The sequence below is a fragment of the Protopterus annectens genome, chromosome 17.part0, assembly GCF_019279795.1.
Source record: "Protopterus annectens isolate FY-2018-M chromosome 17.part0, PAN1.0, whole genome shotgun sequence".
Lineage (NCBI taxonomy): Eukaryota > Metazoa > Chordata > Ceratodontiformes > Protopteridae > Protopterus > Protopterus annectens.
The window spans coordinates 249576716-249603188 of record NC_056751.1 but is presented as its reverse complement, the minus strand read 5'-3'; the positions used below and the strand labels follow the sequence as shown (position 1 = coordinate 249603188).

The 26473-nt window shown below is 39.4% G+C and overlaps 1 protein-coding gene across 1 annotated transcript in view; it reads left to right on the top strand.

Moving 5' to 3' along the window:
- SLC5A12 (solute carrier family 5 member 12) overlaps positions 1-26473 on the top strand; it is a 374561-nt gene that overhangs the window by 318522 nt on the left and 29566 nt on the right. The window contains exons 12-13 of the mRNA XM_044059166.1: positions 11506-11687; positions 15312-15415. Of these exons, the coding sequence (XP_043915101.1) occupies positions 11506-11687; positions 15312-15415 (286 nt within the window). The remainder of the gene's footprint in view (positions 1-11505; positions 11688-15311; positions 15416-26473) is intronic.

The window sequence follows — 26473 nt, the reverse complement described above, 5'->3', positions numbered from 1 at the left end:
CTGGAAGATTCTTCCATCTCATCAAATGGAGCTTTCAGTCTTCATTACTTTTTGTAGTGGGGTTTTCCTGTACACCCCCAACAGAGGAAGATCCCCACATAGCTTTAATTATAAGTAACACTTAGCTCACAAACAGCAAGGAAATATATAACTTCTGAAACTGGAAAGCTTTATTTGACCAGCCAGTTCTGATTTCATGGGGTTCAGTGAAATGAACATCAACTACATAAATCTAAAACCATTACATACATATTGTTATGACTTTGCAACCGTTCTTAAACCTGTATTCCTCTGACATATGAGTGCATGGTGCTTATTAATCCAGCTTGTATGCATACTGAGGGAAACGTGATAATTTAGTGACCCAAAGAACATGTTATAATGAAAGAACCAGTACCAGAAGATAATGGAATTAGATATTTATTTATTTATCCATTTTACATTTATTTACCGGGAAGGTCCGACTGGACAGGTCCATTTTCAGCGGAGGCCCGGGGAGAAAAGCTCCACTAATAGTACAATACAATAGATACACATTCACAGGATAAGTCATACACATTCACATAATACACGAGTCATACTGGAGTACATTTCAGTTGAAGCCACTTACAGTAGGTTAATAAGCATTGACAGGCTATAATAGTACTGACAGTTCTTTTACAGTTGAACATACATTAGTAACCTAACATTGTGTATAGTAAGTACGAGTGAGTGTTTTTGTTCCTCAGTTTGAAGGCAAAGAGAGTGGAGGAGGAGAATCTATCTAACTCTAACTGCATATGGGGAGAATAGCTATATAATTAGGAGTGATTTTGAAAATCATTGGAATATACTATATCAGGATAAGTTTTTTGGACAAGTTATGCCAAAGAAATTGTTTTCATATAGAAGGGATCAGAATTTGGCCAGTTGTTTTAGAAAATATAAACGTATACCTAAAATAAGACTTGGTTAGACCTGTATCTTGAGTGGCCCAGTTAAGGGGTGTTTTCCATGTAGGCATTATGCTCATTATAAGCTAATTTTGAAAACTGACCACTTCACATCGGCCATTATACACAAAGCATTTGACATTAGATATTTTATTAATTGTAGTATTGATTGGGTTTATTTATATTGCCATATGCTCTTGTGGATCATTCCACTTGGGGCAAACTTCATGTCCTTCAAAATAATGTATTTCCTTACACATAAGTGATTTAAATTGTGGAAGGGATATAAGTGCTTTATTTCACCATGTTAAAGTGCATACCACTGCTAAATTATGTTTTGTAGGCATTGATAAAATTGATGGTAGTGATAAAAGTCATACTGTTAAGTATGAATTGCTAGACAAAAGAGAACAGTTTTGGATTGTTACACCGGGGGCTTTTTTTCTTACCGAGATTAAATGGGCACATTTAGGAAAAATAAATATGTAAAAAAACATAACAATTAGATTATTTAAACATGCTTATTTAACTTTGTTAAAATGTGATGATAATTATATAATAAGGATGTGAAATCAAATGGTTTACAGTTCATTTGTTTCTATGTTGTTCTAAAATGGTGTGATATCACTTTAAAAATTGACTTTGCAAATGAATTAAGGTATTTAATGGGATGTGATGGTATACCTGATTATGCATTGAAAAAGTCTGTAGGGATGAAACCAAGGCAGACCTCTCAACCTGGAAACATCAAAAATCTGGACAATGTCATTGAAAAAGAGGTACAAATCTGTACGCTGATTAACATAATATTTGCATACATAATTATGTAACCCCGCCCACTCCAGTGGAGTTGTGGGATACCAACTTTCAAATGCAAAATGAAGAACAGACAACCAAAATATGGCACCAGAGTCCCCCTGCAACCATTCCAATGTCCCATTACCTGTCTATTTCACCACATTTACCATAAACACTAATGCGTGCATGCTGCTTTACTTCTACAATGATTATTTGGATTTTATTTTTACATTTTATAGCACAATGCACAAACACTAAGACATCTGCTAAACAAAGCAATACTGTTTCACAATGAAAATAGACTTGGCATTAAAACTTCTCTGCTATTGAAACCCACATTAATTGAAACAGCATTGAAACCCACACACCACATCCAAAGAAAATGCATCTGACCAGTGGTGGATAAAGATTACCTTTGGGCTGTTTTCAAATCATTGGCCCCTTGCATACAAAACAAGAAACATACATGTGCTATTTGATACACCTTCCTGACTTTATTAAATTATATTCCTTGTATAATACAGCAGCACACTTGTTAGACAAAGCGAATTTTAAAATGTATTATTTGAACATTTTTCCAGTAGGCAATGAAACAAAATGCATGAACCAATAATGACACAACTGCCCAATTTAGAACATGTCCATCGTAAAAGTTTACTTCCATACCCACACACAATATATATATATATATATATATATATATATATATATATATATATATATATATATATGTGTGTGTGTGTGTGTGTGTGTGTGTATAAATAGAATGACAGTAGTACATGCCATAGGCATCTTGCACAGCTTGTTGCACTTATTTTCAATTTCAGTTTTTTTATTTTGGGGGGGGGGGTGCAAACATTTTACTTCAATCAAGTCTAGAACCCAGGACCCTGTGTACTACAGTCAGAGCAACATACCACTATGCCATTGCCAAATCAGCAATTTCCTGAAAGATAGGAAGACTGAAACTTAAATGGCTATCATTTAGTGAATTCAGTTCTCACTTTTCACCATAGCTCTAGTCTCAACCTCTCAGCACAAAAAAAAAACTGGACAAGGCCAATAATGGGGGAATGCAGACCCAAAATAGGGACACATTTCAAAGACTGATCTTATAAACTTAGAAAATTACTAGAATAGAAGGTTTTGTGTTACCATTTAGTTTCTGAAGAATATGAAGTCTGAAATTCAAATGCCTGTCATTATTTAGTGAACTCAATCCTACTGTGATTTGCCACAAATCCTGAGGAACAAATCAAAGATATAAGGCTTTAATTCGCAAGTGGTGGTGGCAGCTAGGGAGTTTAGGCTCTTTTTACCCTGTACCCAAGGTACAGGGTTTGAGCCTAAGTATCACTAGCCACCAGGTGTATAGATTAGGGCATTTTCACTCACACACACACACACTTATTATAATAAAGCATATGTACCTGGAGGTGATAAAGAAATCAACCTTAGATGAATAATACAGGTTCACAGTTTTTATGAGAAAAACTCATCTTGGTAATACATTATTCTACCTTATGTGGCTCCTGATTAACATACAAAAATCTAGGTATTCATGTTCACTTCACGCAAACAGCCGCACATTCGTTAAATTCAAATGCACTGTCACATCGAAGTTTCTATTCTCATTCATAAATGGAGTACATTTGTGCCGGTCTGTAAAATTCTTATCAAAACACTTACATCATTCACGCAAACAGCCGCACATTCGTTACATTCAAATGCACTGTCACATCGAAGTTTCTATTCTCATTCATAAATGGAGTACATTAGTGCCGGTCTGTAAAATTCTTATCAAAACACTTACATCATTCTATATTGAATCTGCAGCAACACTTTACTTTACTAGCATCACAATATATAATATTAGTACAGCTGTGTCAATGGAAAAGTACGGAAAACATTCAAATGCACACAGCATTTGTACCCTTTATGCCATCAAAATACACTTCCCATTCACATTTAAACAAAGCAATTTACCCAATAGAAACACTCTTTATGTATTATACAGTTTAAATTTACATAAATTAAAGATATGCATTAGCTTACCACTTCAGTAACTGTTAGAGACTTACTGATATTCATATCAGCTGCTCGTTGAATTGCTAGCACTTTCCGACCCTTCATTCAGCTGCTCGTTTAATTAATTCTTCAAAGAATTAAAAAAAAAAAAAAACTCCTCCCCGGCCCGCTTGCAGATCCAATCTGTTTGCTAATCCCTGGACCCTGCTAGAGCCAACGCTCGTTTGAATAACCGCGAATCGTTTAAAAAACTGTTTCCTGCTGCTCGCACAGGCAGATCAATTGCGGAAATGAAAATGTGTGCAATGGAGCCCTTGAGCTCAATTCCTTCAGGCTGGTAGCCCTGACAGAGCTGATGGCATCACGCATGTGATGACTTCAGCCCAAAAAGTAAACGGAGAAAAAAAAATAAAAATAAAAACTTGGGAAAAGTCGGAAATGAAGGGATGCCACTCGGGAATCGTGGCACCCCATTATTTGGACCCCAAAACTCAGTAAAAACCGAGTAATTCAGTACAGATGGGAGGTATGAACCAAGGTGTGCTGTGGTTGATTGTTATTCTAATAAAGTAATATATATTGTGGATGTTCTTGTTGCTGAATCTGCTTCAGAAGTGTGTGTGTGTGTGTGTGTGTGTGTGTGTGTGTGTGTGTGTGTGTGTGTGTGTATATATACATATATATATATATATATATATATATATATATATATATATATATATATATATATATATATATATATATATATACATATATATATATATATATATATATATATATATATATATATATATATATATATATATATATATATATATATATATATATATATATATATATATATATATATATATATATATATATATATATATATATATATATATATATATATATATATATATATATATATATATATATATATATATATATATATACATATATATATATACATATATATATATATATATATATATATGGGTTCCCTTTAGAACCTCGAAAAACTGAAATACCGAATTTCAGTTTTCAGAAATTCTAAGCCCGAAAGCTTGAAATCGCGAAACACCAGAAGTGCAAAATTCAAAATCCCGAAGTTTGGAGCCTCTGGTGTTGTGGTGTATGAAAGGATGTAAGTGCAGGTAAGTCTGAATGAGTGCGTAGGTTATGGGCTATAGTGTATGTTAGTGTGTGTTTTGGTTGTGATGTGTGTGTGCAAGGGGCTGTGAAATGTGTGGGTGTGAGTTACCTTTGTGTGTGTGATTGTGCGGTCTTGGAGTTAGAATATATAAGTAGGGGGGTATGGGGGGCACAGCATAGTTGTATTTTAGGATTGTATGTTTGATTGTGGGGGGAGAGTGTGTTGTGTTTGTAGTGTATGTCCGGGATTTTAAGTTTCGCACTTGTGGTGTTTCGGGCTTGTAAGTTTTCGGGATTTGAATTTCAGAAAACTGAAATTCAGTATTTCAGTTTTTCGAGATTCTCAAGTGAATCCATACATATATACATATATATATATATATATATATATATATATATATATATATATATATATATATATATACACACACACACACACACACACACACACACACACACACACACACACACACACACACAGAGTGAGAGAGATAAATATAATTATAGATATAAATGATACACAAATGAAATTAAGGTAACCCACTTTGCCTAAGTGATTGATGGGGGACTGATCCTCTGAACTTCCACCATAAGGGTAGGCAGTAAGTCTCTGTCCAGTGGCTGCTTCTGACCTGCCTGAAGGGCTCCAAGTCTAGTCCAGTGCTTTAGCATCCTGGTCACTACCTAATGTTTTGTGTAGTATCTTTAAATAGTGCTTGACATAAACTTAATGATGGTAGTTGCACCCTCATGATGTAAACTGCTTCACATCTGCCATCTAAAGACCAAGTACTTTATTTTTACCTGTAAGGATATAGTTTATTCTTCCAGACTGAACTCTTTTACAAAGCTTATATATGAACATCATGCTCTACTGTATATTTCCTAGTGCTATATGGGCCTTTGATTCCATAATTGACCAATCCTCCTGATACCATCAATCAGCCATACTTCCCGTGTTGCACATTTGAAATCATTCTACTAATGCAAGCAAGGTCCTGAACCTGTAAGGTGTTGTGAACTATGGCATTCAGAACTCCTGGCCAATATCTGGATTAAAAAAAAACAATATGCAAACTCTGCAAAAGCAGACTCTTCAACAGTGCTTGTAGCCGATAAGATTTTGATGACCCACTCCTCTGTGTATTTGATACTGCTTGGTTGTCAGTGCATAACCTATCATCTTATTAGCTAGCTGCTATGCCCAAGCCAACAAACCCAGCCATATGGGCAACAGTTCAAAAAAGTAACATCCTTAACTATACTTTTCTGCATCAAGTTTTAGGTCAGGGTCCCAAAAAACATTTCTTTGAAGATAGACTCCATGCCTGTTGCCTCAGTGCATCAGTGTAGAGCTTGAGGTCTGCGCTGTTGAACAACTCATCCTGCTAAAGGATTTTCCATTGCGGTAGAAATGAATCTCAGACTAGGCTGACATCTCTCTCATGACTTGTCTGGTGATTCTAACTTAGTGGTTTTTTTCTTCTTGCCTGTCAACAGACTGGCTAGCAATCTGCTAAACACCCCTCATGGTGCAATGAATCTTCATGCATATTTATAGAGACCCACGAGTGATATCACCTTACCAACTCTGGTCTTCTTCTTCTTCTTGCATGTCAACTGGCTGATTTTGGTCTTGAAGACTTCCAACTTAATAATGGGCAGTCTGAATGCCTGGGTCTATGAATCAATTTCAATGCACAGAACAGGCAAGACATTTATGCCGTCCAGTTTGTCTGGTGCCATTTGAAAGCCTAGCTTCTGGCACAGCTGCATATATTCATTTACAGCTTGCTTTGTTTGTGTCTGCCCTTCTGCAATGATCAGAAAGTTATTTAGATAGTGCACCACCCTTCTTTCCTGTCCTTTCTAAATTTCACAAATGCAGCAATGCAAATTGCACACTCCATGGCATGTTTTTTTTTTCAAAGTAATGGTCTCCCAGTCTCATGATGTACAAGGGGCAATTTTGTCAAATATTGAAAAGACCAAAAACAGCCTTAATGTATTGTTTTGCTAACCATGGACTTTCATTACCCTAATATATATATATTTTTTACTTTTAGTTTTAGCAACAACTTTATTAACACATCAAAACAAGAGAATACACACCCAGCAATTCTGAATGACAGTATAATAAATTAAAGCAAATATAGTTATGCCATGTGGGTCATAATTACAAGCTACTAAACCTAACATACCATGTTACTAATCATACTGTATTAGAGGGAAGATAAACATGCATGTGAGGGGAGGTGGTTGCTATTAACATCTAAAATGAATGCCACTCTCTCTACTGTTTTTCTTCTCAATGGAAATTCCCTTAATAATGATGCATATTCCACCTTGACAACTTCCTTATCAATCACATTATTTTACCTTTAAGGTATGACGAATGATCTATCAGCTAGAATTCTTTCTGGATATTTCTAAAACACCAGTCCTAAGGATGTTATTCAAAATACTGAATAGCAGTATCTCAAATGGACCTGCCACCCTGTCTGCCAATATTTCTTTCTTCAAGAGACTGCTAACTACCTCAACCTTGTCCTTGTTTGATTTAGATTCCTTGCTGATCTCCCATCCAGAGGAGAGACTACCCCAAAAGGTAATTTATTGTTAACATTTTCCACTTGAAAGTGCACTGCTTGTGGACTAGGATATCCTTGAAACTTGCTTGCTAAAAGCTGTTCATTTCACTGGCATGCATATTCCTTGCATACGTTTGCCTTCACATGCCATGTGCATATCCTTTATTTTCAAAGACCCTTTATCTTTGGCTTAAATCTCAGTCATTGATCCTAAGAAACTCCTATCATTTTTGACCCTGCAGCCTACTTATCTGAAGCCATATCTCCAAGCAACTGTCACTCAGTGAAAGCTAATACAGTTGGAAGATATGTATACAAAATGGCATGCTGTATACATCCACAGGATGTGTTAAATACACAGTCTGTCTTTGATGCCAACCTTGACATCTGTACAGATGGTTGTGCTTGATTTGTACTGATCATAAAACTCATCCAAAGATTCAGGTGGCTAATGGCTCATATCAGGTACTTCTCTATTGATTTAAGCATCCTGAATATTTGACCTTACTGTGACCATACCTTTGCTTTGTGTTTCTTTATATACTTCTCTTACAAAGAATTAATAACCAATCAGATGACATTCTTATTCAGCAGCTGATATAGTGGAGAAGAAGCTGGAGATGATGAAAGAGTCAAGCTTAAGTCCTATTTATGTCTGTATATCCCTTGAACCTGATGTTCAAGTCTTGGAGTTATTTTGTTTACACTTTCCTTTCCACTGGGCAATGGCCACATTGGGAAAGGGTGATACAATTTCTACAGTCTCTTCTGCCTGCCAATTCCAAGCAGTGCCTCTTCCATAGCTGACCCTTGGAATTGGAAATGGCTTACAGTGATCAGGAATCTTTTTAACCTCCCTATACCCTCATTGTTCAATGAATCAATGAATGAACTGATACATCCATCCATACTTTCCATATCTTGCTCAGATTGAAGTTTATAATCAGAAATCTCCACATCCTTATGCACTGGAGGGTTAGCACTGTGGGTGACTGGGCTCATAACCAGATACCCTCATGCCCCATTGTTGTTGGATGTTTTGGCTGCTTGTCTTGCTCTACTTGCCACTTACCAGATCAGGCCCTCTTCTTCCTTGTTGACTACCTTTTCTGCTTCATTACACAATCTTCTGCTGTTGAGACACCATTATCCATTTCTTTTAACACCTTTGCCGGCTGCTGCTTGCTGGGCTCTTACTTCCCGCTGTTGCTTGAAATCGCTTGATTTTGCTGCCATTCTGCTTTCTCTTTCATGCTCTTTATCCTGATGACTACTAATGGTACTGCTTCTTATTGACTGTATTACGTCATATAGCCTCTCTGTGCCCTTCATGTCTCCCCGAATGTACCTCCATGGCATTAACACATTCTTATTGACTTATTCATCCCATTTGTCTAGTCTATTCCTGTCATGTAATTTAGTTTGATAAACCTTATTAGCTATCTGTGTATATCAAAGTTGTAAACATAGCCAATGTGCAGACAACTAGTACACCTTACTTGCTATTCTACCCTGCAGCTTTTATAGTTAACAAACTGACTTTCTGCCATGTGCCTACCCTGTGGCCTCAGCTGCATGTTATCCACATTCCTGTACAAACTAGGATGGCCACCATGCCCTCTGACCCCTGTGATGCAACAGTACTGATCACATGACCCTGCATCAAACAGAACCTACATGTTGCAGAAAATTAATTCCTGCCATGTGAACAGTGTCCCAGGATGTTCTGTGGATGTGAAATGATATCATCTCAAACATTAGTGCCAATATTACAGCCACTAGCATGCTTGTAAGCAGTTATAGAAGAACACGTGTCTTAAATGCTCAAGCATACAATCTGTCAAGCAAACTCTCATCTAACAATATTCTTTGCCCCTGAAAATGTTGCAAAACATTCTTAACAAGATTTTTAAAAATAAAATATTTGCATTTGTTTAATCAGAGTATAATCACATGCTATCACTGTTTAAACATATTTTGGGAAAACCACAGGCTATAACTACTCCAAACTACTTTAGTTGTTGAAGCCATGACCACTCACACATGCTTTTCTTCTATACATACAATTACCAGAGCAAACCTTTAATCACTTATCTGTACATAGTGTGCACTCCACTGTCATTCCACTGCCACAAAACAGCCATCAGTCCATTCATACCTGCATGTAAGTCACAAAAGGCAGTAGTCATTGCTCCTGTGTTCCTATGTTGCAGCTTTTTTCAATTACTCTGCCAAATGATGCTTTCTGGACACATTTTAAAATGTCATACCTGTCGTACCCATCATGATAAAATGCAAAGCATAATACCTACTGCTCCATTTAGCAAACTAGGTGTCCTTATCCATTGTCTGTTAATAATATATTGCACAAAGCATTGCTATTTTCACAGTCTATTGCACAAAAGTATTTCATACAATACTGCTATGTTGCTCACAATCTCAACAACACCTAATACCATAGAATAGTGATATTTTGCTAACAATGTGTCTATCGTCTTTTTTATTCAACAGTATAATGTGAGATGCTGCTTTCTGTTGCCATTTTAAACTACTGTCTAGCCACTCAGAAAATGAATGTAATGCCAAATGTTGCTTTCTGGAATTATTGTAAAATATACTCTGTTACAGTGAAGTGCAGTACAAAATGTCATTCCTGGTATTTTCTTTTTCTCTTATAACATCTCCAGTGCTACTGAAATAAACTTTCCAGTGCAGGCAGTATTCAGTATACATTCAACCCATCCTCTTCCACTGCTTTTAATTGAAAGTCAATAATGCCCTGCAGACAAGCAATTAGGATATGCAAATGCGTGTTTTAATTTGGATTATCACATCCCACTGAAAGAATGAAAAACAGTAACTATGTGGTTTAGTCTACAAAGCTTTTTATGAATGAGTTGTCTCATGGATGGTTTGCTACATAGTTTTAATGTATGTTTGAGTGTTAGTATTTTAGTTGTTTAGTGTGTCTTTTGTTAGTCTATATTAGGTTTGTAGATTATTTTTGTGCTTTAATGACAATAAATGTTTTTTTATGCAGATTTTTAGATTTTGGTCAGTTTTGTTAGTAATGCTATTTTCAGATTGGCTGGTTTCTTAATTTCCTTTTGTCCTAATTTTTGTTGGAATGTATTTCTTACAAGTTGAATTTTTGTCTGTATATTTTTGTATGTGCAGTAAACAAATTTTAATTTTTTTTCTTTTGTGGAGTTAGGTCTAAGTCACATGACTGATGACATTGGAAAACTGGTAATAAGGATTACTGACACAAGTATGTGATGATTAATGCCTGACAGAGTGGGAAGAATAAGAAGAAAATAACTGTATTCTGTCACAGATAAGCATACTTATCATACCCTTTAAAAAAAAAAACAATGCTACGATACCTATCTATGTATCTATCACTCAATTGTTTACTTATCTATCACAAAATATGTGCATCTGAATATAGATTAACATTATTCTACACAATACAATCATAGTTAAGTCAAATAAAAGTCATCATTAAGAAACACAAATTTTATATCGAACAGATAACTCAGGTGGACCCTCAGTGTTATTTCACTACTCAAAAGATTGACATGGGATGACTGCATTTGTATTTGTAAATGCAATACCATATTACACTGTCAAAATTATTTATTTTAATAATAGTTTCTAAGGTTTTATATTTAAACATAAACGATGAGGGTTTTTGGGTGATGTGTTTCACTATAAATCCATTATTAGATAATAAACTATTTGTCAGAAACATATTACCTGATGGTTTATTGCAGGGGATAATAGTTATAAACTGCTAACAAACTTAATTCTGTAGTTCTAGGTTTGATTCCTGCAGTCTCCAATTGCTTAATATCTGACTTTGAATAACTTACCTAACCAGAAATTGCTCACAGACCTCCAGCTGGACAAGCTGGTTAACAAAATGTGTGCAAACAAGTGAAACAAAGAAGCTAGTTACGTGATCATATAGTGTTATTACCCTCTCAGGTGTTTTTACATTTTTTTCTTTTCATTTTCAGGGTGCTCTTGTAGGTCTTGGTTGTGGAATATCTCTATCTTTCTGGGTGGGAATAGGAGGATTCATTTATCCTTCCCCTCCTTCCAAAGCACGTCCTTTACCCTTAAGTACAGCTGAATGTATCCGAATAAACATGACAGATTCTTTTACCACAGCAGCAGTATCTACTGTGCCTCCTTTCAGGTAATATTGACATTTTTATAATATTTGTTGAGAGAAGAATTGTTTTATATAACAGGCATCAAGGAGTTATTGTTCCGGTTGATTATATGCTAAAAAAAGGTTTTAGTGACTGTTAAACATTAATAAGTGCTCATTTTAATGCTAGGCAAATTGCTTATAATAATGTCAGGCCATGGTGGCCTAATGGATAAGACATTGTCAACAAACTGCTGGAGGTAAAGACAAGGAACTAGTGAAGAAGGCAATGAAAGTAGTAAGCAAACCAACGATGTTTAATCCAGAAGCAAACACTCACAAGGTACTGAAAAGTACACACAAACTGCAAAACAACAATAAAAATAAAGCGCTTTTCGTCCTGCTCACTAGCAGGACTTCTTCAGATAAGACATTGTCCTCCTAAGCAAGGGATTATGGGTTTGAGTCCCATCTGAGTAGATATAATCTTAACATTAAAGGGAAAATCATATATTCACCTCTTAGCTGACCCCCATTGTCTCCTAGTCTCCTATAGACAAAGACTAATGGTAAACATTCCCTAACTAACATAGCCCTCCATATTTTTTTAGCAATTCCTTAACTAACCTACCACTGCAGTTTATATGCACATGTTAAAAGGGGATACAAATGGTGTGGGTTGCATGGCTAATCCTATAAAGACTATGGTGGTGGTTAACCTAGTATATACCTGTGAACCTATGTGTTGCAAGAGGCTTGCTGTATTTTGGGTCATAATTAACAGAGTGTATTCCTACCTCTCCCAACTAACATTCATCTTGAACATTCCAAAAGTATCAGTGCTGTGATTACCATGCAAAAACAATGTTTACTACAAATGCTTAAAAATATATAAGTGAGACACAGAAACACATGGCAACAGCATATTAAATTTTGAATTAGTTCAATTACGTTGAATGTTTCTAAAACATAACTTCAAGTACATTTGCATTCACGTAAATGTTTCGAGTATTAAGCTGAGGACTGGAGCTAATATAGTAAACACAGCTTCACATAAGAGATAATAATGCCAGTGCAACACTGTACAAGTCCAAACCAATACTTAGTAAAAAATAATACAAAACTTTATTTAAGTTTCACTTACACAAACCATAGTTTAACGCTTTCATTCCATTCCTTGTGACTTCCTCAGAACTACCAAATATAATGTCATTTACTTTTATACTTAAAATTCAAATCCCTTGTTAAGTAAATCAAATAACTGAACAGTCAGATGATTAGGTAAAACATATTGTGATATTAGTATCAGGATCTCAGCGCTAAAAACCATCAGTTAAAATACAAAATAAAATACATCACTGAAGAAATAAAACCTGTCACTACAAAAGTGAAAAATGATAAATAATCATAAAATCCTGTGACCATTTTTTAATAAAATCATAATTTGCCAGCCTTAAGTTTTAGTACAGGCTTAGTCCATAGAAAATCATTGAGCCCTTGTGGGAAACTAGCATTTGATCTTAGCTGCCATAATAACTCCTTATGTTTCAATCTTAACTCCTGTTCTCCCCCTCTGGGGTTAGGTAAAACCCTATATGGAAAGACACAAACTACTCTCTGAACCAAAAAAAGACACAAAAGAACTCAGAGAAACAAGAATAGTTCTTTACTGATGCACCAGTAAAGAACTATTTTTACTTCTCGGAGTTCTTTTGTGTCTTTTTTTGGTTAGGTAAAACTCTTTCAATTATGGCAAGCTTAAAGCGATCAAATCCTGGACATAGAACTGAATGTTTATAAAGGGCACTGTTAGTGTTTTGGGCAGATATATCATATATATGTTCATACACCCTCTTTCTGAGGGGCCTTTCTGTCTTATAAAATGAAGGGTATTGGGTACACTTTGGTATATAAACCACACCTTTGGTTAAGTAAGTACCTCTTAATAAGTTAAGGGTGGTATGCCTAATATTGTCTAAAGTCATTGAGTCCCTCTCAAAAATATAGGGACATTGCTTACAGGATCCACACTTGGTGGTATCATATACCATCCTATGTTTACTGCCTCTCTCAAAAATCTCTTTGATGTTTCTGGAAGTTTTATAAACAAAACATGATTTGTTTCCTACCATACCCAGTATGGGTGGGTTGGTTTTAAAAACTGCCCAGTTTCTAATAATAATATCCTTGACATTACTGGACTCTAGATTAAATTCATTGCCCTCTCAAAACTTGACTGTGTCTTGTCATACTCATTCTTTTCCAATCGTGTTTCCAACAAGGGTTTATAAAATACCCCACTGTTTCACTGCTTTCTTTGTAATTTCATCAAGATTCTTAGTATATCCCCTGTCAAAAAGCATATTTCTGAGGTCCTCTATCTCCTTTAATAAGGAATCCCTAGAACAGGTCATCCGAGCCACCCTCATAGCTTCTCCTTTCACCAGACTCCTTTTTTCAGCTAAGGGGTGTGAACTAAAAAAAATCAAATAACTGTTCCAGAATGTTGGTTTCCTGAAAATACTGGGCAAGAAACCTATACTAGAATGTTGACTAGCAGTATCCAAATAATGCTGTGGTAATGGTGCGTGAATTTTAAAAACTCAGTAGTATTATTCAGAAATTTAATAAAATCATCAACTGATTAACCACTAGAATCTCACAGGATAAATATGTCATCCAAAAATTGCAATTATAACTTGCAATGCGTGAATAATTGTGATGTAAACACCTTAGTCGTCTCTCAGGCAGATAAAACTAAATTTGCATATACTGGGGCACATGCAGCTCCTGTAGTACACCTGTCACCTGCTTGAAAATCTCCCCTCGAAATAAAGTTGTTATCCAAAATAATATCCATAAAGTCTGCTATGAGATCGATGCCCTGAATGTCCAAAAATTCACATCATAAATCAATAACATCTATTGGATTCTTAAGAATGTCTAGAGTATTTTCATGAAGAAAACATTGGATTCATGATGCTACCCTGGCAAGCACAAAGGAAAATAAACAAAGAATTCCAACTGTTATAAATGTATCTGTTTATGTATATGAAGTTCTGTTTCTTGCATAAAAAAAGAGTTGTCATTGTTCGTTCATCTATTCATGAGTAGTTTACCAAGTTAAAGTAAAACAATTATAATAGTTATAAATAATGCAGCAGTCTGTCATTTTGTTGCTTAGTTCACTGGGGCGTGTTTGGTCAGCACCAGTTGACCAAATGGATCTTTCAAATGAATACTTTTTTAACTTTCTTCATGGTTTAATGACCTTTGGCATTAATTATAATAAAAAGATTATGTGGAGGTATCTGCCTTTTTGTGAAGTGGAGTGCAACATCTTTCTGGTAAAATTCCATTTAGTCATCTGATTCTTGAATGATTTGGTTTGCAACTGAATTGCACCAGATTCCAACCATCTATATGTTGTATTAAGTCAAGCATGCAAGCATTCAACATATTTATCTGGTAGATTTAATCAGAAGTTCACTGGTTAAACTGTTAAAAGCCAATCTGAAAATAAATGACTGTCTATATCTTATTAGAGGTTATAAGTTGTACTTCATTGACTAGAGCTACTTAGAACAAGGGATATTTCTGACATTAGATGTCTGTCCTGCTGCTGTTGCTATCTGTTCACCATTGTAATGCACTGTTTATTGATTGCAGGCCACCACTGGCTGACTCCTGGTACTCCTTATCCTACCTCTACTACAGTGCGATTGGATTCTTGGCAACAGTTGTAGTTGGATTGCTTGTGAGTTTTATTTCAGGTTAGTGTTTGCTCTTTAAGATAACACTTATATGTGCTACTGATCTAAGTATGCTAGAAAACTGATTTGATATATTATAAATGAACACTTTATATGTCCGTGATAATTTACACGGAATAAGTAACGATCTGATGTTGTTAATCTTCTTTCCATTCATCACTGATGGGTTCGGTTTCGAGCCCTCAGAACAGAGTCGGCCTTTTACCAAGCTCACGCCAGCCAAAAACTCTCGAGCTAAGCTACTACCCAGAATGCCCTTCTCCCTTTTACCTCAGATCTTGTTTGCCGTGTAGCCGTAAAGCCGCGTTTCAGCCGGGCTCTCAGCTAAGTTGAAACTTATTTGATATTTTGTGTGAAAAACGTATTGATTTTTCTTCCTTTAGTGAGCGATTAGTATTTCTAGTGTTTTTAATATCAGACCTTGATTTTTTTCTTCCTTGCTCTACCCGTCAGTAAACTTTCAAGTATCATTGTTGGTACAGCCTTCTCCCCTTACCCTTGTGGTATTCCTTCAATACCATAGCTGGTATTTCTCTTTTCTTCCCTAGCCTGTTAGTGTTTTTTCAGTAAGATGTTTCTGTTTTTGCTATATATATAAATATATATATATATATATATATATATATATATATATATATATATATATATATAAAATCTATATAGTTATATGACTGTGCATTTTTTAAAACTGTGTTTGACTTACCAGAACAGACTTATTATATTTTGTCCTTAAAGTGTTTGCCTGTGCTGTCTCTCTGTCAAAATGTCAGATAAGAAAGGTACTTCAGGGTTTAAGCATTGTACTTCATGCAATGGCAAGTTACTTAATAGTGATTCTCACAATGATTGTGTATATTGTTTGGGGGTGCCCCATCTTTTGGTGCAACCTCCCTATGACATTTGTCAGAGTTTCAGTCAATGCACTCTAAATTAGCGCAAAAATAAAATGGTACTGAAAGCATTACTTAAGTCACCCTTTTCAGAGGCCATTTCTGTGATGGAGGTCTCAACTCCTCCTACAAAAGACAAAAAGAGGTCACACTCGGTTCCCTCCTCACCCTTGGGTGATCAGGGTAAGCCTGTGAAATCAAAGGTCCCCAAGTTGTCCTCAGAGCATAAATCTGCCTCTACGACTCCATCCTTATTGGGTCTGAGCATTTTGAAACCTACGATAACGGTGCCAGCTCTGGCACCAACGATAGACCATCTACCTCTTGAATGACCATGCCTACTATGACTTTGACATCTGTGGCCACTACAGCCCAGGGCACGCCTTTGATACCATCTGTTATGATATTGGAACCTACTGCTTCGGCTCCGAGTGCCATTTCGGCATGGAGCATTTTTTTCGACCAACTTGGACTTGACCTCATTTATCCCAGTCTCAAAACTTGAGATTTTGGTGCTGGCAGACCTTGCACCATGGTCCCGAAACTCCCCTTCTGTAGATCCATTCCTGGGCCAGATGTATAGCCCAATTCATTGACCAACCTGACTCCCCATCCGGAGTATCCACTAGATCCACCAGGAGCCTCTCAGAACATGATGTGGTGCATCTTGTGGACCAGCTGTTGGCAGCCAGGGGGATACCCACACTTTCTAAGACCCATCCACCTGCAGGACTTGGGTTTGTTTCTCCACAGACTCCTTCTTACACTCCGACCATTTTGGTTCCTAAGCTTTCTGCTCCGATGTCCTTCTCGGAACCCACCACCTCAGCACCTATAGTGGACCTCACTCAGGCTCCGGGTTTGCCCCTTTGGTCCCCGGTTCATGCAGAACTGGTCCTTCCTCATTCTGGGGATTAGGGGCTGGGTGCCTTGGCTTGGGGCATGGTTCCATGTGTGTCTTCAGTTCAGTCCTCAGTGCCGGTAGCCACATCTGCACTGATCCTGCTTGAGGCTCCATCCACGGGGGAGATGTTAATCAGAGCGGGGTGTGACCTTGGTCCCGAGGTTGTCTTTCTCGGTTCCGGGCTCCCATCCCTCTTTGGGCGGACCTGCTTTCTGCGTGATGGAGAGGGCTTTCACTTCTGGAAGTACCCCAGTTTTCACCCCCTGAGCTACAGCTGCCACAAACCACCTCCCCGGGGCACCAGGCAGAGAAGCCACAGGACACCCCTGTTTAGGGTATCCATTCTTCCGAGTCCTCCTCAGAGACCCCCACTGAGGAGCGCCCTCAAAAGAAGATGTGCAAGAGGAAGCACATGGACTTGCCCGAGGAGTTTTTAACAGAAGACACAGATTATGATGATGGTGAAAGGTCCCCATGGTCACCTCTTGATGATGTCTCCTTCAGAGACATCCTGGAAATACTAAAACAGAGAGGTGACTGGAAGCCCTCCAACCCTTCATCTGAGGAGTCCGTGTTCCTGCAGGCTTTCTGCGCCTGGCCTTCTACCTCTTGGGTGACCCCGCCTGCCGATGAGCTCATCCAGCTCATCATGCAGCTCGCTTGGAAGACCCCGGATTCCATTGAGGCGATCCCCCGGAGACCAGGCAGAATTCTTTTCCCTCTCAAGGAGAACCTGCATTGGTCCAGAGGGTTACCAGTCGACGCTATGGTGGCGATGGCAGCAGCCATGAAAAAGGACTTGGCTGAGGACAGTCCCACTGTCCACCCACCCAACAGAGAGTCCCGGGCGGTGGACAGAATTGGGAAGTGAGTTTTTGCATCAGGGACCTTTGCCATATGGTCTCTGAACTATTTGACATTTTTACGAGGCTCCAGAGGGACATGATCTCTGAACTCTCTGGGACACTCGCTGGACAGGTGTCTGATGAGGTCAGGGACAAAGTGGCCTTGCAGCTCACAGCCCTGGAATCGATCTCCAACTCGTCCATGAGGTTGCTATCATAGGTTCATAGGTAGGTACTAGGCTATCGGCCCTAGGGTCTATACAAGCCTAGCCAAAAAGGTACCCTGGCTTTCACCACCCAAGAAAATTATATTCCTGTTCCCCTGTCGAGCAGAGCCACAGAGGTGATCCCCAGGGTGAATTTCATATTTCCCATCCAACTATCAAGATTTTTCTTGAAGAGTGCTAATGAGGAGCTTTGTTTGATATAGAGAGGTAGTTTGTTCCAGAGTATGGGAAGTCTCTGGGACAGGAATCTATCCCTCCAGCATGTTCTGTTTATTGTGGTGACAAGGTTTAGGTCCCTAGAGCGTGTAGCTTGGTGGGATTGGAATTTCTTTAAGTGGAGCATGTCCAACAGCTCTGGGTTTGACATAGCTTTGTATGTTAGGCAGAGATTGCCTCTGAGTAGGTGATATGCAATGGAGTAAAGCTGGAGTTTGAGACAGTTTGCGTAGGGCATCTGTTTGAGGCCGGTAATCCTCTTTATGAGGGTATTTCTGTGGCCTTTCCAGTTGTTGTAGATGTCTTGTGAGGTACATACCAAAAGGGGCATTGTACTCTATAATGGGTCTAATGAGTGATGAGTAGAGGGGAACAATGACCTCTTTTTTCCTGGATGAGAAACCTTTTGTGATAAGGTGTGCCATGTAAAAGGATTTTCTGACTACTGTGGCGATGTGATTATCAAAGGAAAGACTACTGTCCACCTGTCTCAAGGTCTCTTTATCACACTTTCAGTGTTAAGTAGACTACCACGTATGTGGTAGATCATGGGTACGGAGTTTTTACCAAAAAGGATGACAATGCACTTTTTGGCATTGAGCTTGAGGCCATGGCTTTGACACCAGGCATCTGTCTCAGTGAGGCTCTTTTGTATGATGTCCACATCGTTAGTAGTTTCAATTATGGCTCCTAGTTTGCAGTCATCTGTGAACTTCGTTAGCCAAAGACCTTCTGTGTTAGCCTGTACCTCAGAAAAGTAGATACCAAACAGGAGGGGACCCAGGACTCAACCCTGTGGTACTCCACTTGTAACTGGTCTGAAGTCGGATTTGGAGTCTGCTACTTTTACAGTGTAGGCTCTGTCAGTGAGCCAGCTGGCAACCCATCTTGTGACATAGGGATTTATACCTAGTTTAGTGAGTTTATCTATAATTCCAGAGTGGGTGATGGTGTCAAAAGCCTTGGTGAGATCTAGATTGGCTGTGTGAACCACCTTACCCTCGTCTATGGCTTTGGTGACTATTTCAAAGAAGTCTATCAGGTTTAGGAGACATGATCTGCCTTTTACAAACCCGAACTGGGTGGGGTCCAGAGTTTGGAGATTACCAATGTCTTTGTTTATAAGTTCCATGATGATACGTTCCATGGCCTTGTAGACCAGGCTCGTTAGGCTAATGGGGCGGTAGTTCTCGGGGTCCGTGGTGGCTCCCCCTTTGTGGAGTGGGATAACCATCACTGTGTGCCATTCAGTGGGCACAAAGCCTGAGGTGAAGCTATGATTGAACATGGTGCTTAGGTGGGGTGCCAGTTCATTTGGTAGTTCATGTAGAATGCAGCCTGGGATGATGTCAGGTCCCATGGATGCTGTGTTCTTGGCTTTGGAGAGTGTGTTTTTTTTACCTGTGCAGCCATGATTACAGGAACTTTGCATTCTTCTGGTATAGAGATGGGCCCTTCAGGGAGTGAGAGGGGGGTAAAGTTAGCACTGAACCTATCTGCCAGGATGTTGGCAATATAAGTTGTTTCTGTATATTTAGTGCCATTGTGCTATAACTCAGAGCAGATCTGAGTGTTGCCATTGAGATTCTTGACATAGCTATAGAATGCTTTGTGGTTGTCTTTAGAATAAGTGGTGACATTTGTTTTTGTAACTAGCTTTGGAGGATTTTTTGAGGGATCTCAGCTTCTTACTGAGGCTGACCAGGAAGTTCCTCCAATCAGGGGGATTTTACTCTTTTTTGCAACAGTTTCTTTGATCATGTCATCACAGGCTGACAGATACTGGATCTCCTTAGAATGACACCAGAAGCTTAGCCAATTGTTGAAGTCAATCCTTTTGTCCTTGTACTGTGGTATCATTCTAGGTGATGGCAGGATGCTACTCAGGGAGGGTCATACCTGCCTGGGCTACAAGATCAGAGAGCTCCTCCATGTCTCTTTCCATGTAGTCCAGGGAGGTACGTCTCAAGTCATTCACTCCAACATGGACAATGACAAGAGTCATATTTGTACTTGTGGAGTGACCTGAGTGCGTGCATTATGTGACAATCCTTGCACCTGACAGGCAGCTGACAGTAACTTTCTCCTTGTTTAGCCTGGTGAGTGGAACATCAGTGTGCCTGACTATGGAGTCACCTATGACTAGAGTTTTGGGTACGTTGTTATGCCTTATGGGCTGTGATTGAGTGGCACACTGAGTTTGTGGGCTATGTATCATTTGGGTTGGGTTAGGGGGTGGAGGTTGCTTGCATTTTTGATTTGGAGGTCCCTGTTGCTTGAACAGATTTTTATTGAGAGCCTCCGTGAATGTAGGCGTGTGTTTTATGTTGCTGTGTGTGTGTTTTGGTGATGTAGGTTTTGAGGGATTATGTGAGGAGTGTGGTGTGGTGCACATGTTTACCTTCTCCTCTTGACTGTCTAGTCCAGTCTTTGGTGAAGAGAGCTTTGCTTGCAGTTTGGCTATTTAAGTGCATCTCTCAAAGGTTGTAGTGTTGGGTGGTAGGAGGAGGGGGTTGTCTGTGTAAATGAAGCAATTGTTGCATTGCCCCAAGATGCCAAGATTCATCAGGTAGACAGGAGAAAACACTGGGAGCTGACCCTCAGACATGCCTGTATAGGTGCTTATTTAGTAAGTACTTAAAACTGTTTTCCTCTAGACAAGTGAGGAAATTTAAGTGCTGTAGTAATTTTTAGCTTATTTAGTGTTTACGAGTTCTGAACAAGTGCTGAGCTCAAAGAAACAGATTTGAATGCTAAAACTAAAAAACTGCTAGTTCTAATGGAAAATTTGAAGAGCAGACTTTATGGCGTTGGGAATAATTTAACCCTAGCTAAGTGGTGATGCATAAAGTGTATTTGTTTTAATATAACAGTAGCAAATGAGCAAACTGATTTAAACTAATTAACCAATAAAAAGCTAAAAGCTGAGCCCTGTTCCAGCAGTCTTTGATCAGACAAATTCTAACTGCACACTCCTGCCACTAAGTTGCAGGGGAACCTTCTCCAAAAAAAGATGGTCTGGATTAGTGCTCAAGTTATACAAACAAAGCTAGATTCAGCAGGTGTGAATTTAGTCTATGCTACAGCAAACAAGGTGTACCAATTTCAGAAAGAAACTGTTCAAATAAGCAGGCACAATAAGCCTTTAACCAGAAACTCATACCACAGAAGGGCAGAATCTATCCTCTCCTCCCACAAGAGTGCACACCACACCTTCTTAATGTAAAATAACTAGCTATAATCCCAAGTGATTAAGCCAGAACTAATACACTTTTAGAATAACAGACACTAAGCCTTCAATCAGCAACTCCCAACTTAGAAGGATGCAAGCTACCGGTCCTGCCACAACAGTGCACACCACAAACCTTAATGTAAAACAACTTGTCCGAAGCCCAACAGCTTCAACCAAAGGCTTAGAATCTTCTTCTTGTTTTGGCTGTTCCCGTTAGGGGTCACCACAGCAGATCACCTGTTTCCATTTCCTCCTGTCCTCTGCATCTTGCTCTGTCACACCAACCACCTGCATGTCCACTCTCAACACATCCATAAACCTTATCTTAGGCCTCTCTCTTTCCCTGTTACCCGGCAGCTTCATCCTTAGCATCTTTTTCCCAATATACTCTGCATCCCTCCTCAGCACGTCCAAACCAGTGTAATCTTGCCTCTCTAGCTTTGTCTCCAAACCTTCCAACCTGGGCTGACCCTCTAATATACTTATTCCTAATCCTGTTCATCCTCGTCACACCCAGTGCAAATCTTAACATCTTCAACTCTGCCACGTCAAGCTCTGACTCCTGCCTTTTTGTCAATGCCACTGTCTCCAACCCATATAACATAGCTGGTCTCACTACCCTCTTGTAGACCTTCCCTTTCACTCTTACTGGTACTTGTCTGTCACAAATCACTCCTGACACTCTTCTCCACCCACTCCATCCTGCCTGTACTCTCTTCTTCACCTCTCTTCCACACTCACCATTACTCTGAACTGTTGATCCCAAGTACTTAAACTCATCCACCTTTGCCACCTCTACTCCGTGCATCCTCACCATTCCTCTATCCTCCCTCTCATTCAAACACATATATTCTGTCTTAGTCCTGCTGACCTTCATTCCTCTTCTCTCTAGAGCATATCTCCACCTCTCCAGGGTCTCCTCCACCTGTTCTCTACTCTCACTACAGATCACAATGTCATCTGCAAGCATCATACTCCACTGGGACTCCTGTCTGATCTTGTCTGTCAACCTGTCCATCACCATTGCAAATAAGAAAGGGCTCAGAGCTGATCCTTGATGCAATCCCACCTCCACCTTAAATGCATCCATCACTCCCACCGCAGACCTCACCGCTGTCACACTACCCTCGTACATATCCTGTACCACTCTTCCATACTTCTCTGACACTCCTGACTTCCTCATACAATACCACAACTCCTCGCTAGGTACCCTGTCATATGCTTTCTCTAAATCCACAAAGACACAATGCAACTCCTTCTGACCTTCTCTGTACTTCTCCATTAACACTCTCAGAGCAAACATCGCATCTGTAGTGATCTTTCCTGGCATGAAACCATACTGCTGATCACTAATCATCACCTCCCTTCTTAACTTAGCTTCCACTACTCTTTCCCATAACTTCATCCTGTGACTGATCAGTTTAATCCCTCTGTAGTTACTACAGCTCTGTACATCACCCTCATTCTTAAAAATCGGCACCAAAACACTTTTTCTCCATTCCTCAGGCATCCTCTCACTTTCCAAGATTTCATTAAACAATCTAGTTAAAACCTCCACTGCCATTTCACCTAAACACCTCCATGCTTCCATAGGTATGTCATCTGAACCAACAGCCTTTACATTCTTCATCCTCTTCATAGCTATCCTTACTTCCTCCTTGCTAATCCATTGCACTTCATGATTCACTATCCGCACATCATCCAACCCTCGCTCTCCCTCTCATTCTCTTCATTCATCAGCCCCTCAAAGTACTCTTTCCATCTCCTCAACACACTCTACTCGCTTGTGAGTACGCTTCCCTCATTATCCTTTATCACCCTTACCTGCTGCACATCCTTACTAGCTCGGTCCCTCTGTCTAGCCAATCGGTACAGGTCCTTTTCTCCCTCCTTAGTGTTCAACCTTTCATACAACTCTCCATACGCCTTATCCTTAGCCTTTGCCATCTCTTTGCCATGCACCTCATCTCCTTATACTGTCTACTTTCTTCATCTCTTTGACAATCCCACTTCTTCTTTCCCAGCCTCTTCCTCTGTATACTCTCCTGTACTTCTTCATTCCACCACCAGGTGTCCTTGTCCTCCTCCCTCTGTCCAGATGTTACACCAAGCACCTTTCTAGCCGTCTCCCTTACCAGCTCTGCTGTAGTTACCCAGCTATTTAGTAACTCTTCACTGCCACCCAGTGCCTGTCTTAACTCTTTACTGAACATCACCTCACAATTACCCTTTTTCAATTTCCACCATTTGATCCTTGGTGCTGCCCACAAACTCATCCTCCTCTTCTTGATCACCGACTTCATCCTACAGACCACCATCCTATGCTGCCTAACTACACTTTCCCCTGCCACCACTTTACAGTCTCCAATCTCCTTCAGACTGGCCCTTCTACATAAGATATAATCCACCTGTGTGCATCTTCCTCCACTCTTGTATGTCACCCTGTGCTCCTCCCTCTTGTTAAAATATGTATTCATCACAGCCATGTCCATCCTTTTCACAAAATCCACTACCATCTGACCTTCTGCATTCCTTTGCTTAACACCATACCTACCCATCACTTCCTCATCCCCTCTGTTCCCTTCACCAACATGCCCATTGAAATCTGCTCCAATCACCAGTCTCTCACCCTTGGGTACAGTCATCACCACTTCATCCAACTCTCTCCAAAATTTTTCTTTCTCATCCATCGCACACACAACTTGTGCAGCATATGCACTAACAACATTCATCATTACACCATCAGCTTTCAGCTTCATCAACAAAACTCTATCTGGCACTCTTTTCACTTCCAAAACACTCTTGGCATACTGTTCCTTCAGGATAATGTCTACGCCATTTCTCCTCCCATCCACAGCATGATAAAACAATTTGAAACCGCCTCCGATGCACCTAGCCTTGCTCCCCTTCCATCTGGTCTCTTGCACACACAATATACCAACCCTCCTTCGGTCCATCATATCAGCTAGCTCTCTCCCTATACCAGTCATACTGCCAACATTCAAAGTTCCGACCCTCACTATCACAGTCCTAGCCTTTACCTGCCTTCGGGCATGCCTTCCCCCTCTTCTCCTCCTTCAGCCAACAGTAGCCCAATTTCTGCCAGCACCCTGTTGGCCAACAGTACTGGTGGCGGTCTTTGTTAACCCGGGCCTCGACCGATCTGGTATGTAAAGGGCTTAGAATAACAGTTGCAATTTAATCAGGCTACTAACAAGGAGTAATAAATGCAGCAGAATAAATGCAATAAAGTAGTAAGAAACACAAATACAGTAAAAGCAGATGAATAAAGTGCAATTTTTTATATAACAATATAAAACAAAGCAAACTGATTTAAACAAATTACCCAATTAACCAGTAAAAAAGCTCAAAACTGATCCCTGTTCCAGCAGTCTTCAATCAGACAAGTTTTAACTGCACACGCCTGCCACTAAGATACAGGTGAACCTTCTCCAAAAAGATGGCCTGAATTAGTGCCCAAGTTATACAAACAAATCTAGATTCAGCATGCCTGAATCTAGTCTATGCTACAGTAAACAAGGCGCACCAATTTCATAAACAGTTCAAATAAGCAGACACAATAATCCTTTATTTTATTTATTTATTGACGGTATTTAGCTACTCTCAATAGTCATAGCCTTCAATCCCTCCTCCTCAATACTTGTTCTTCACTAAACACCAAACAGAGGTACAAAGTCTCCAGCTGCTTTTATCTTTAGTTACACTGTGTGCAGCAAACAATGAACAACGGGGAATACAAATAGAAAAGAGAATAAAATCTGCCATTGCAGACTAGTAAGCAGCATACAACTTCCACCTGAGGTGTATTCCTACACACAGTTTTTCTTGGATAAACCTTCCAGTCCTTGAACAAGGGTGCCTGTATGTTTACCTTATTTCCTTGGCTGTCCTTGATAATTAGCTAGGATTAGCAGAGTCCCTTGGATTATCCCCTGCTACTTTAAATTCCAATTGATGGTTTCCCTCCCTTCCCCCACCACCCAAGTGATTGCTCAGGTACAACACAGCAAAGGTTTTAAAAACCCGGGATGCCAAATTTGCTCTAATTGCAGCTGAAAGCCCTCCAGGTGTAGCATTTCTAAGCCACTGAGGACCCGATTGCTTTGCCCCCCCCCCTTGTGTGAGCAAGGAATCCTCTCACTCCAGCTAAAAGCAAAGAAAACTAACGAACAATCATCCAAAAATAGACTGCAGCCCCTGGTTTAACTCCAGGAACTTTGTTGTTGCCGCTTGTGTAATGTAGGTGCCAGCTTTTGTAACTACTCTTATGCCTTGTTAAAATCTGTTAAGTCAGCTAGAGTGCATACCCCAGGTGCAACAGCTGCAAACCTTCTTCCTCTTAGCACACCCCCACCCCTTTCATCCATTTCACTGTTGATAATTTGTTGTATGTTAAGGTATTTAGCCCCTCTCAATAGTCATAGCCTTCAGTCCCTCCTCCTCAATACTTGTTCTTCACTAAACACCAAACAGAGGTGCAAAGTCTCCAGCTGCTTTTATCTTTAGCTACATTGTGTGCAGCAAACGATGAGCAAAGGGGAATACAAATATAAAAGAGAGTAAAATCTGCCATTGCAGACTAGTAAGCAGCATACAACCTCTACCTGTGGTGTACTCCTACACATAGTTTTTCTTGAAGAAACCTTCCAGTCCTTGAACAAGGGTGCCTGTACGTTTACCTTATTTCCTTGGCTGTCCTTTGATAATTAGCTAGGTTTGCAGA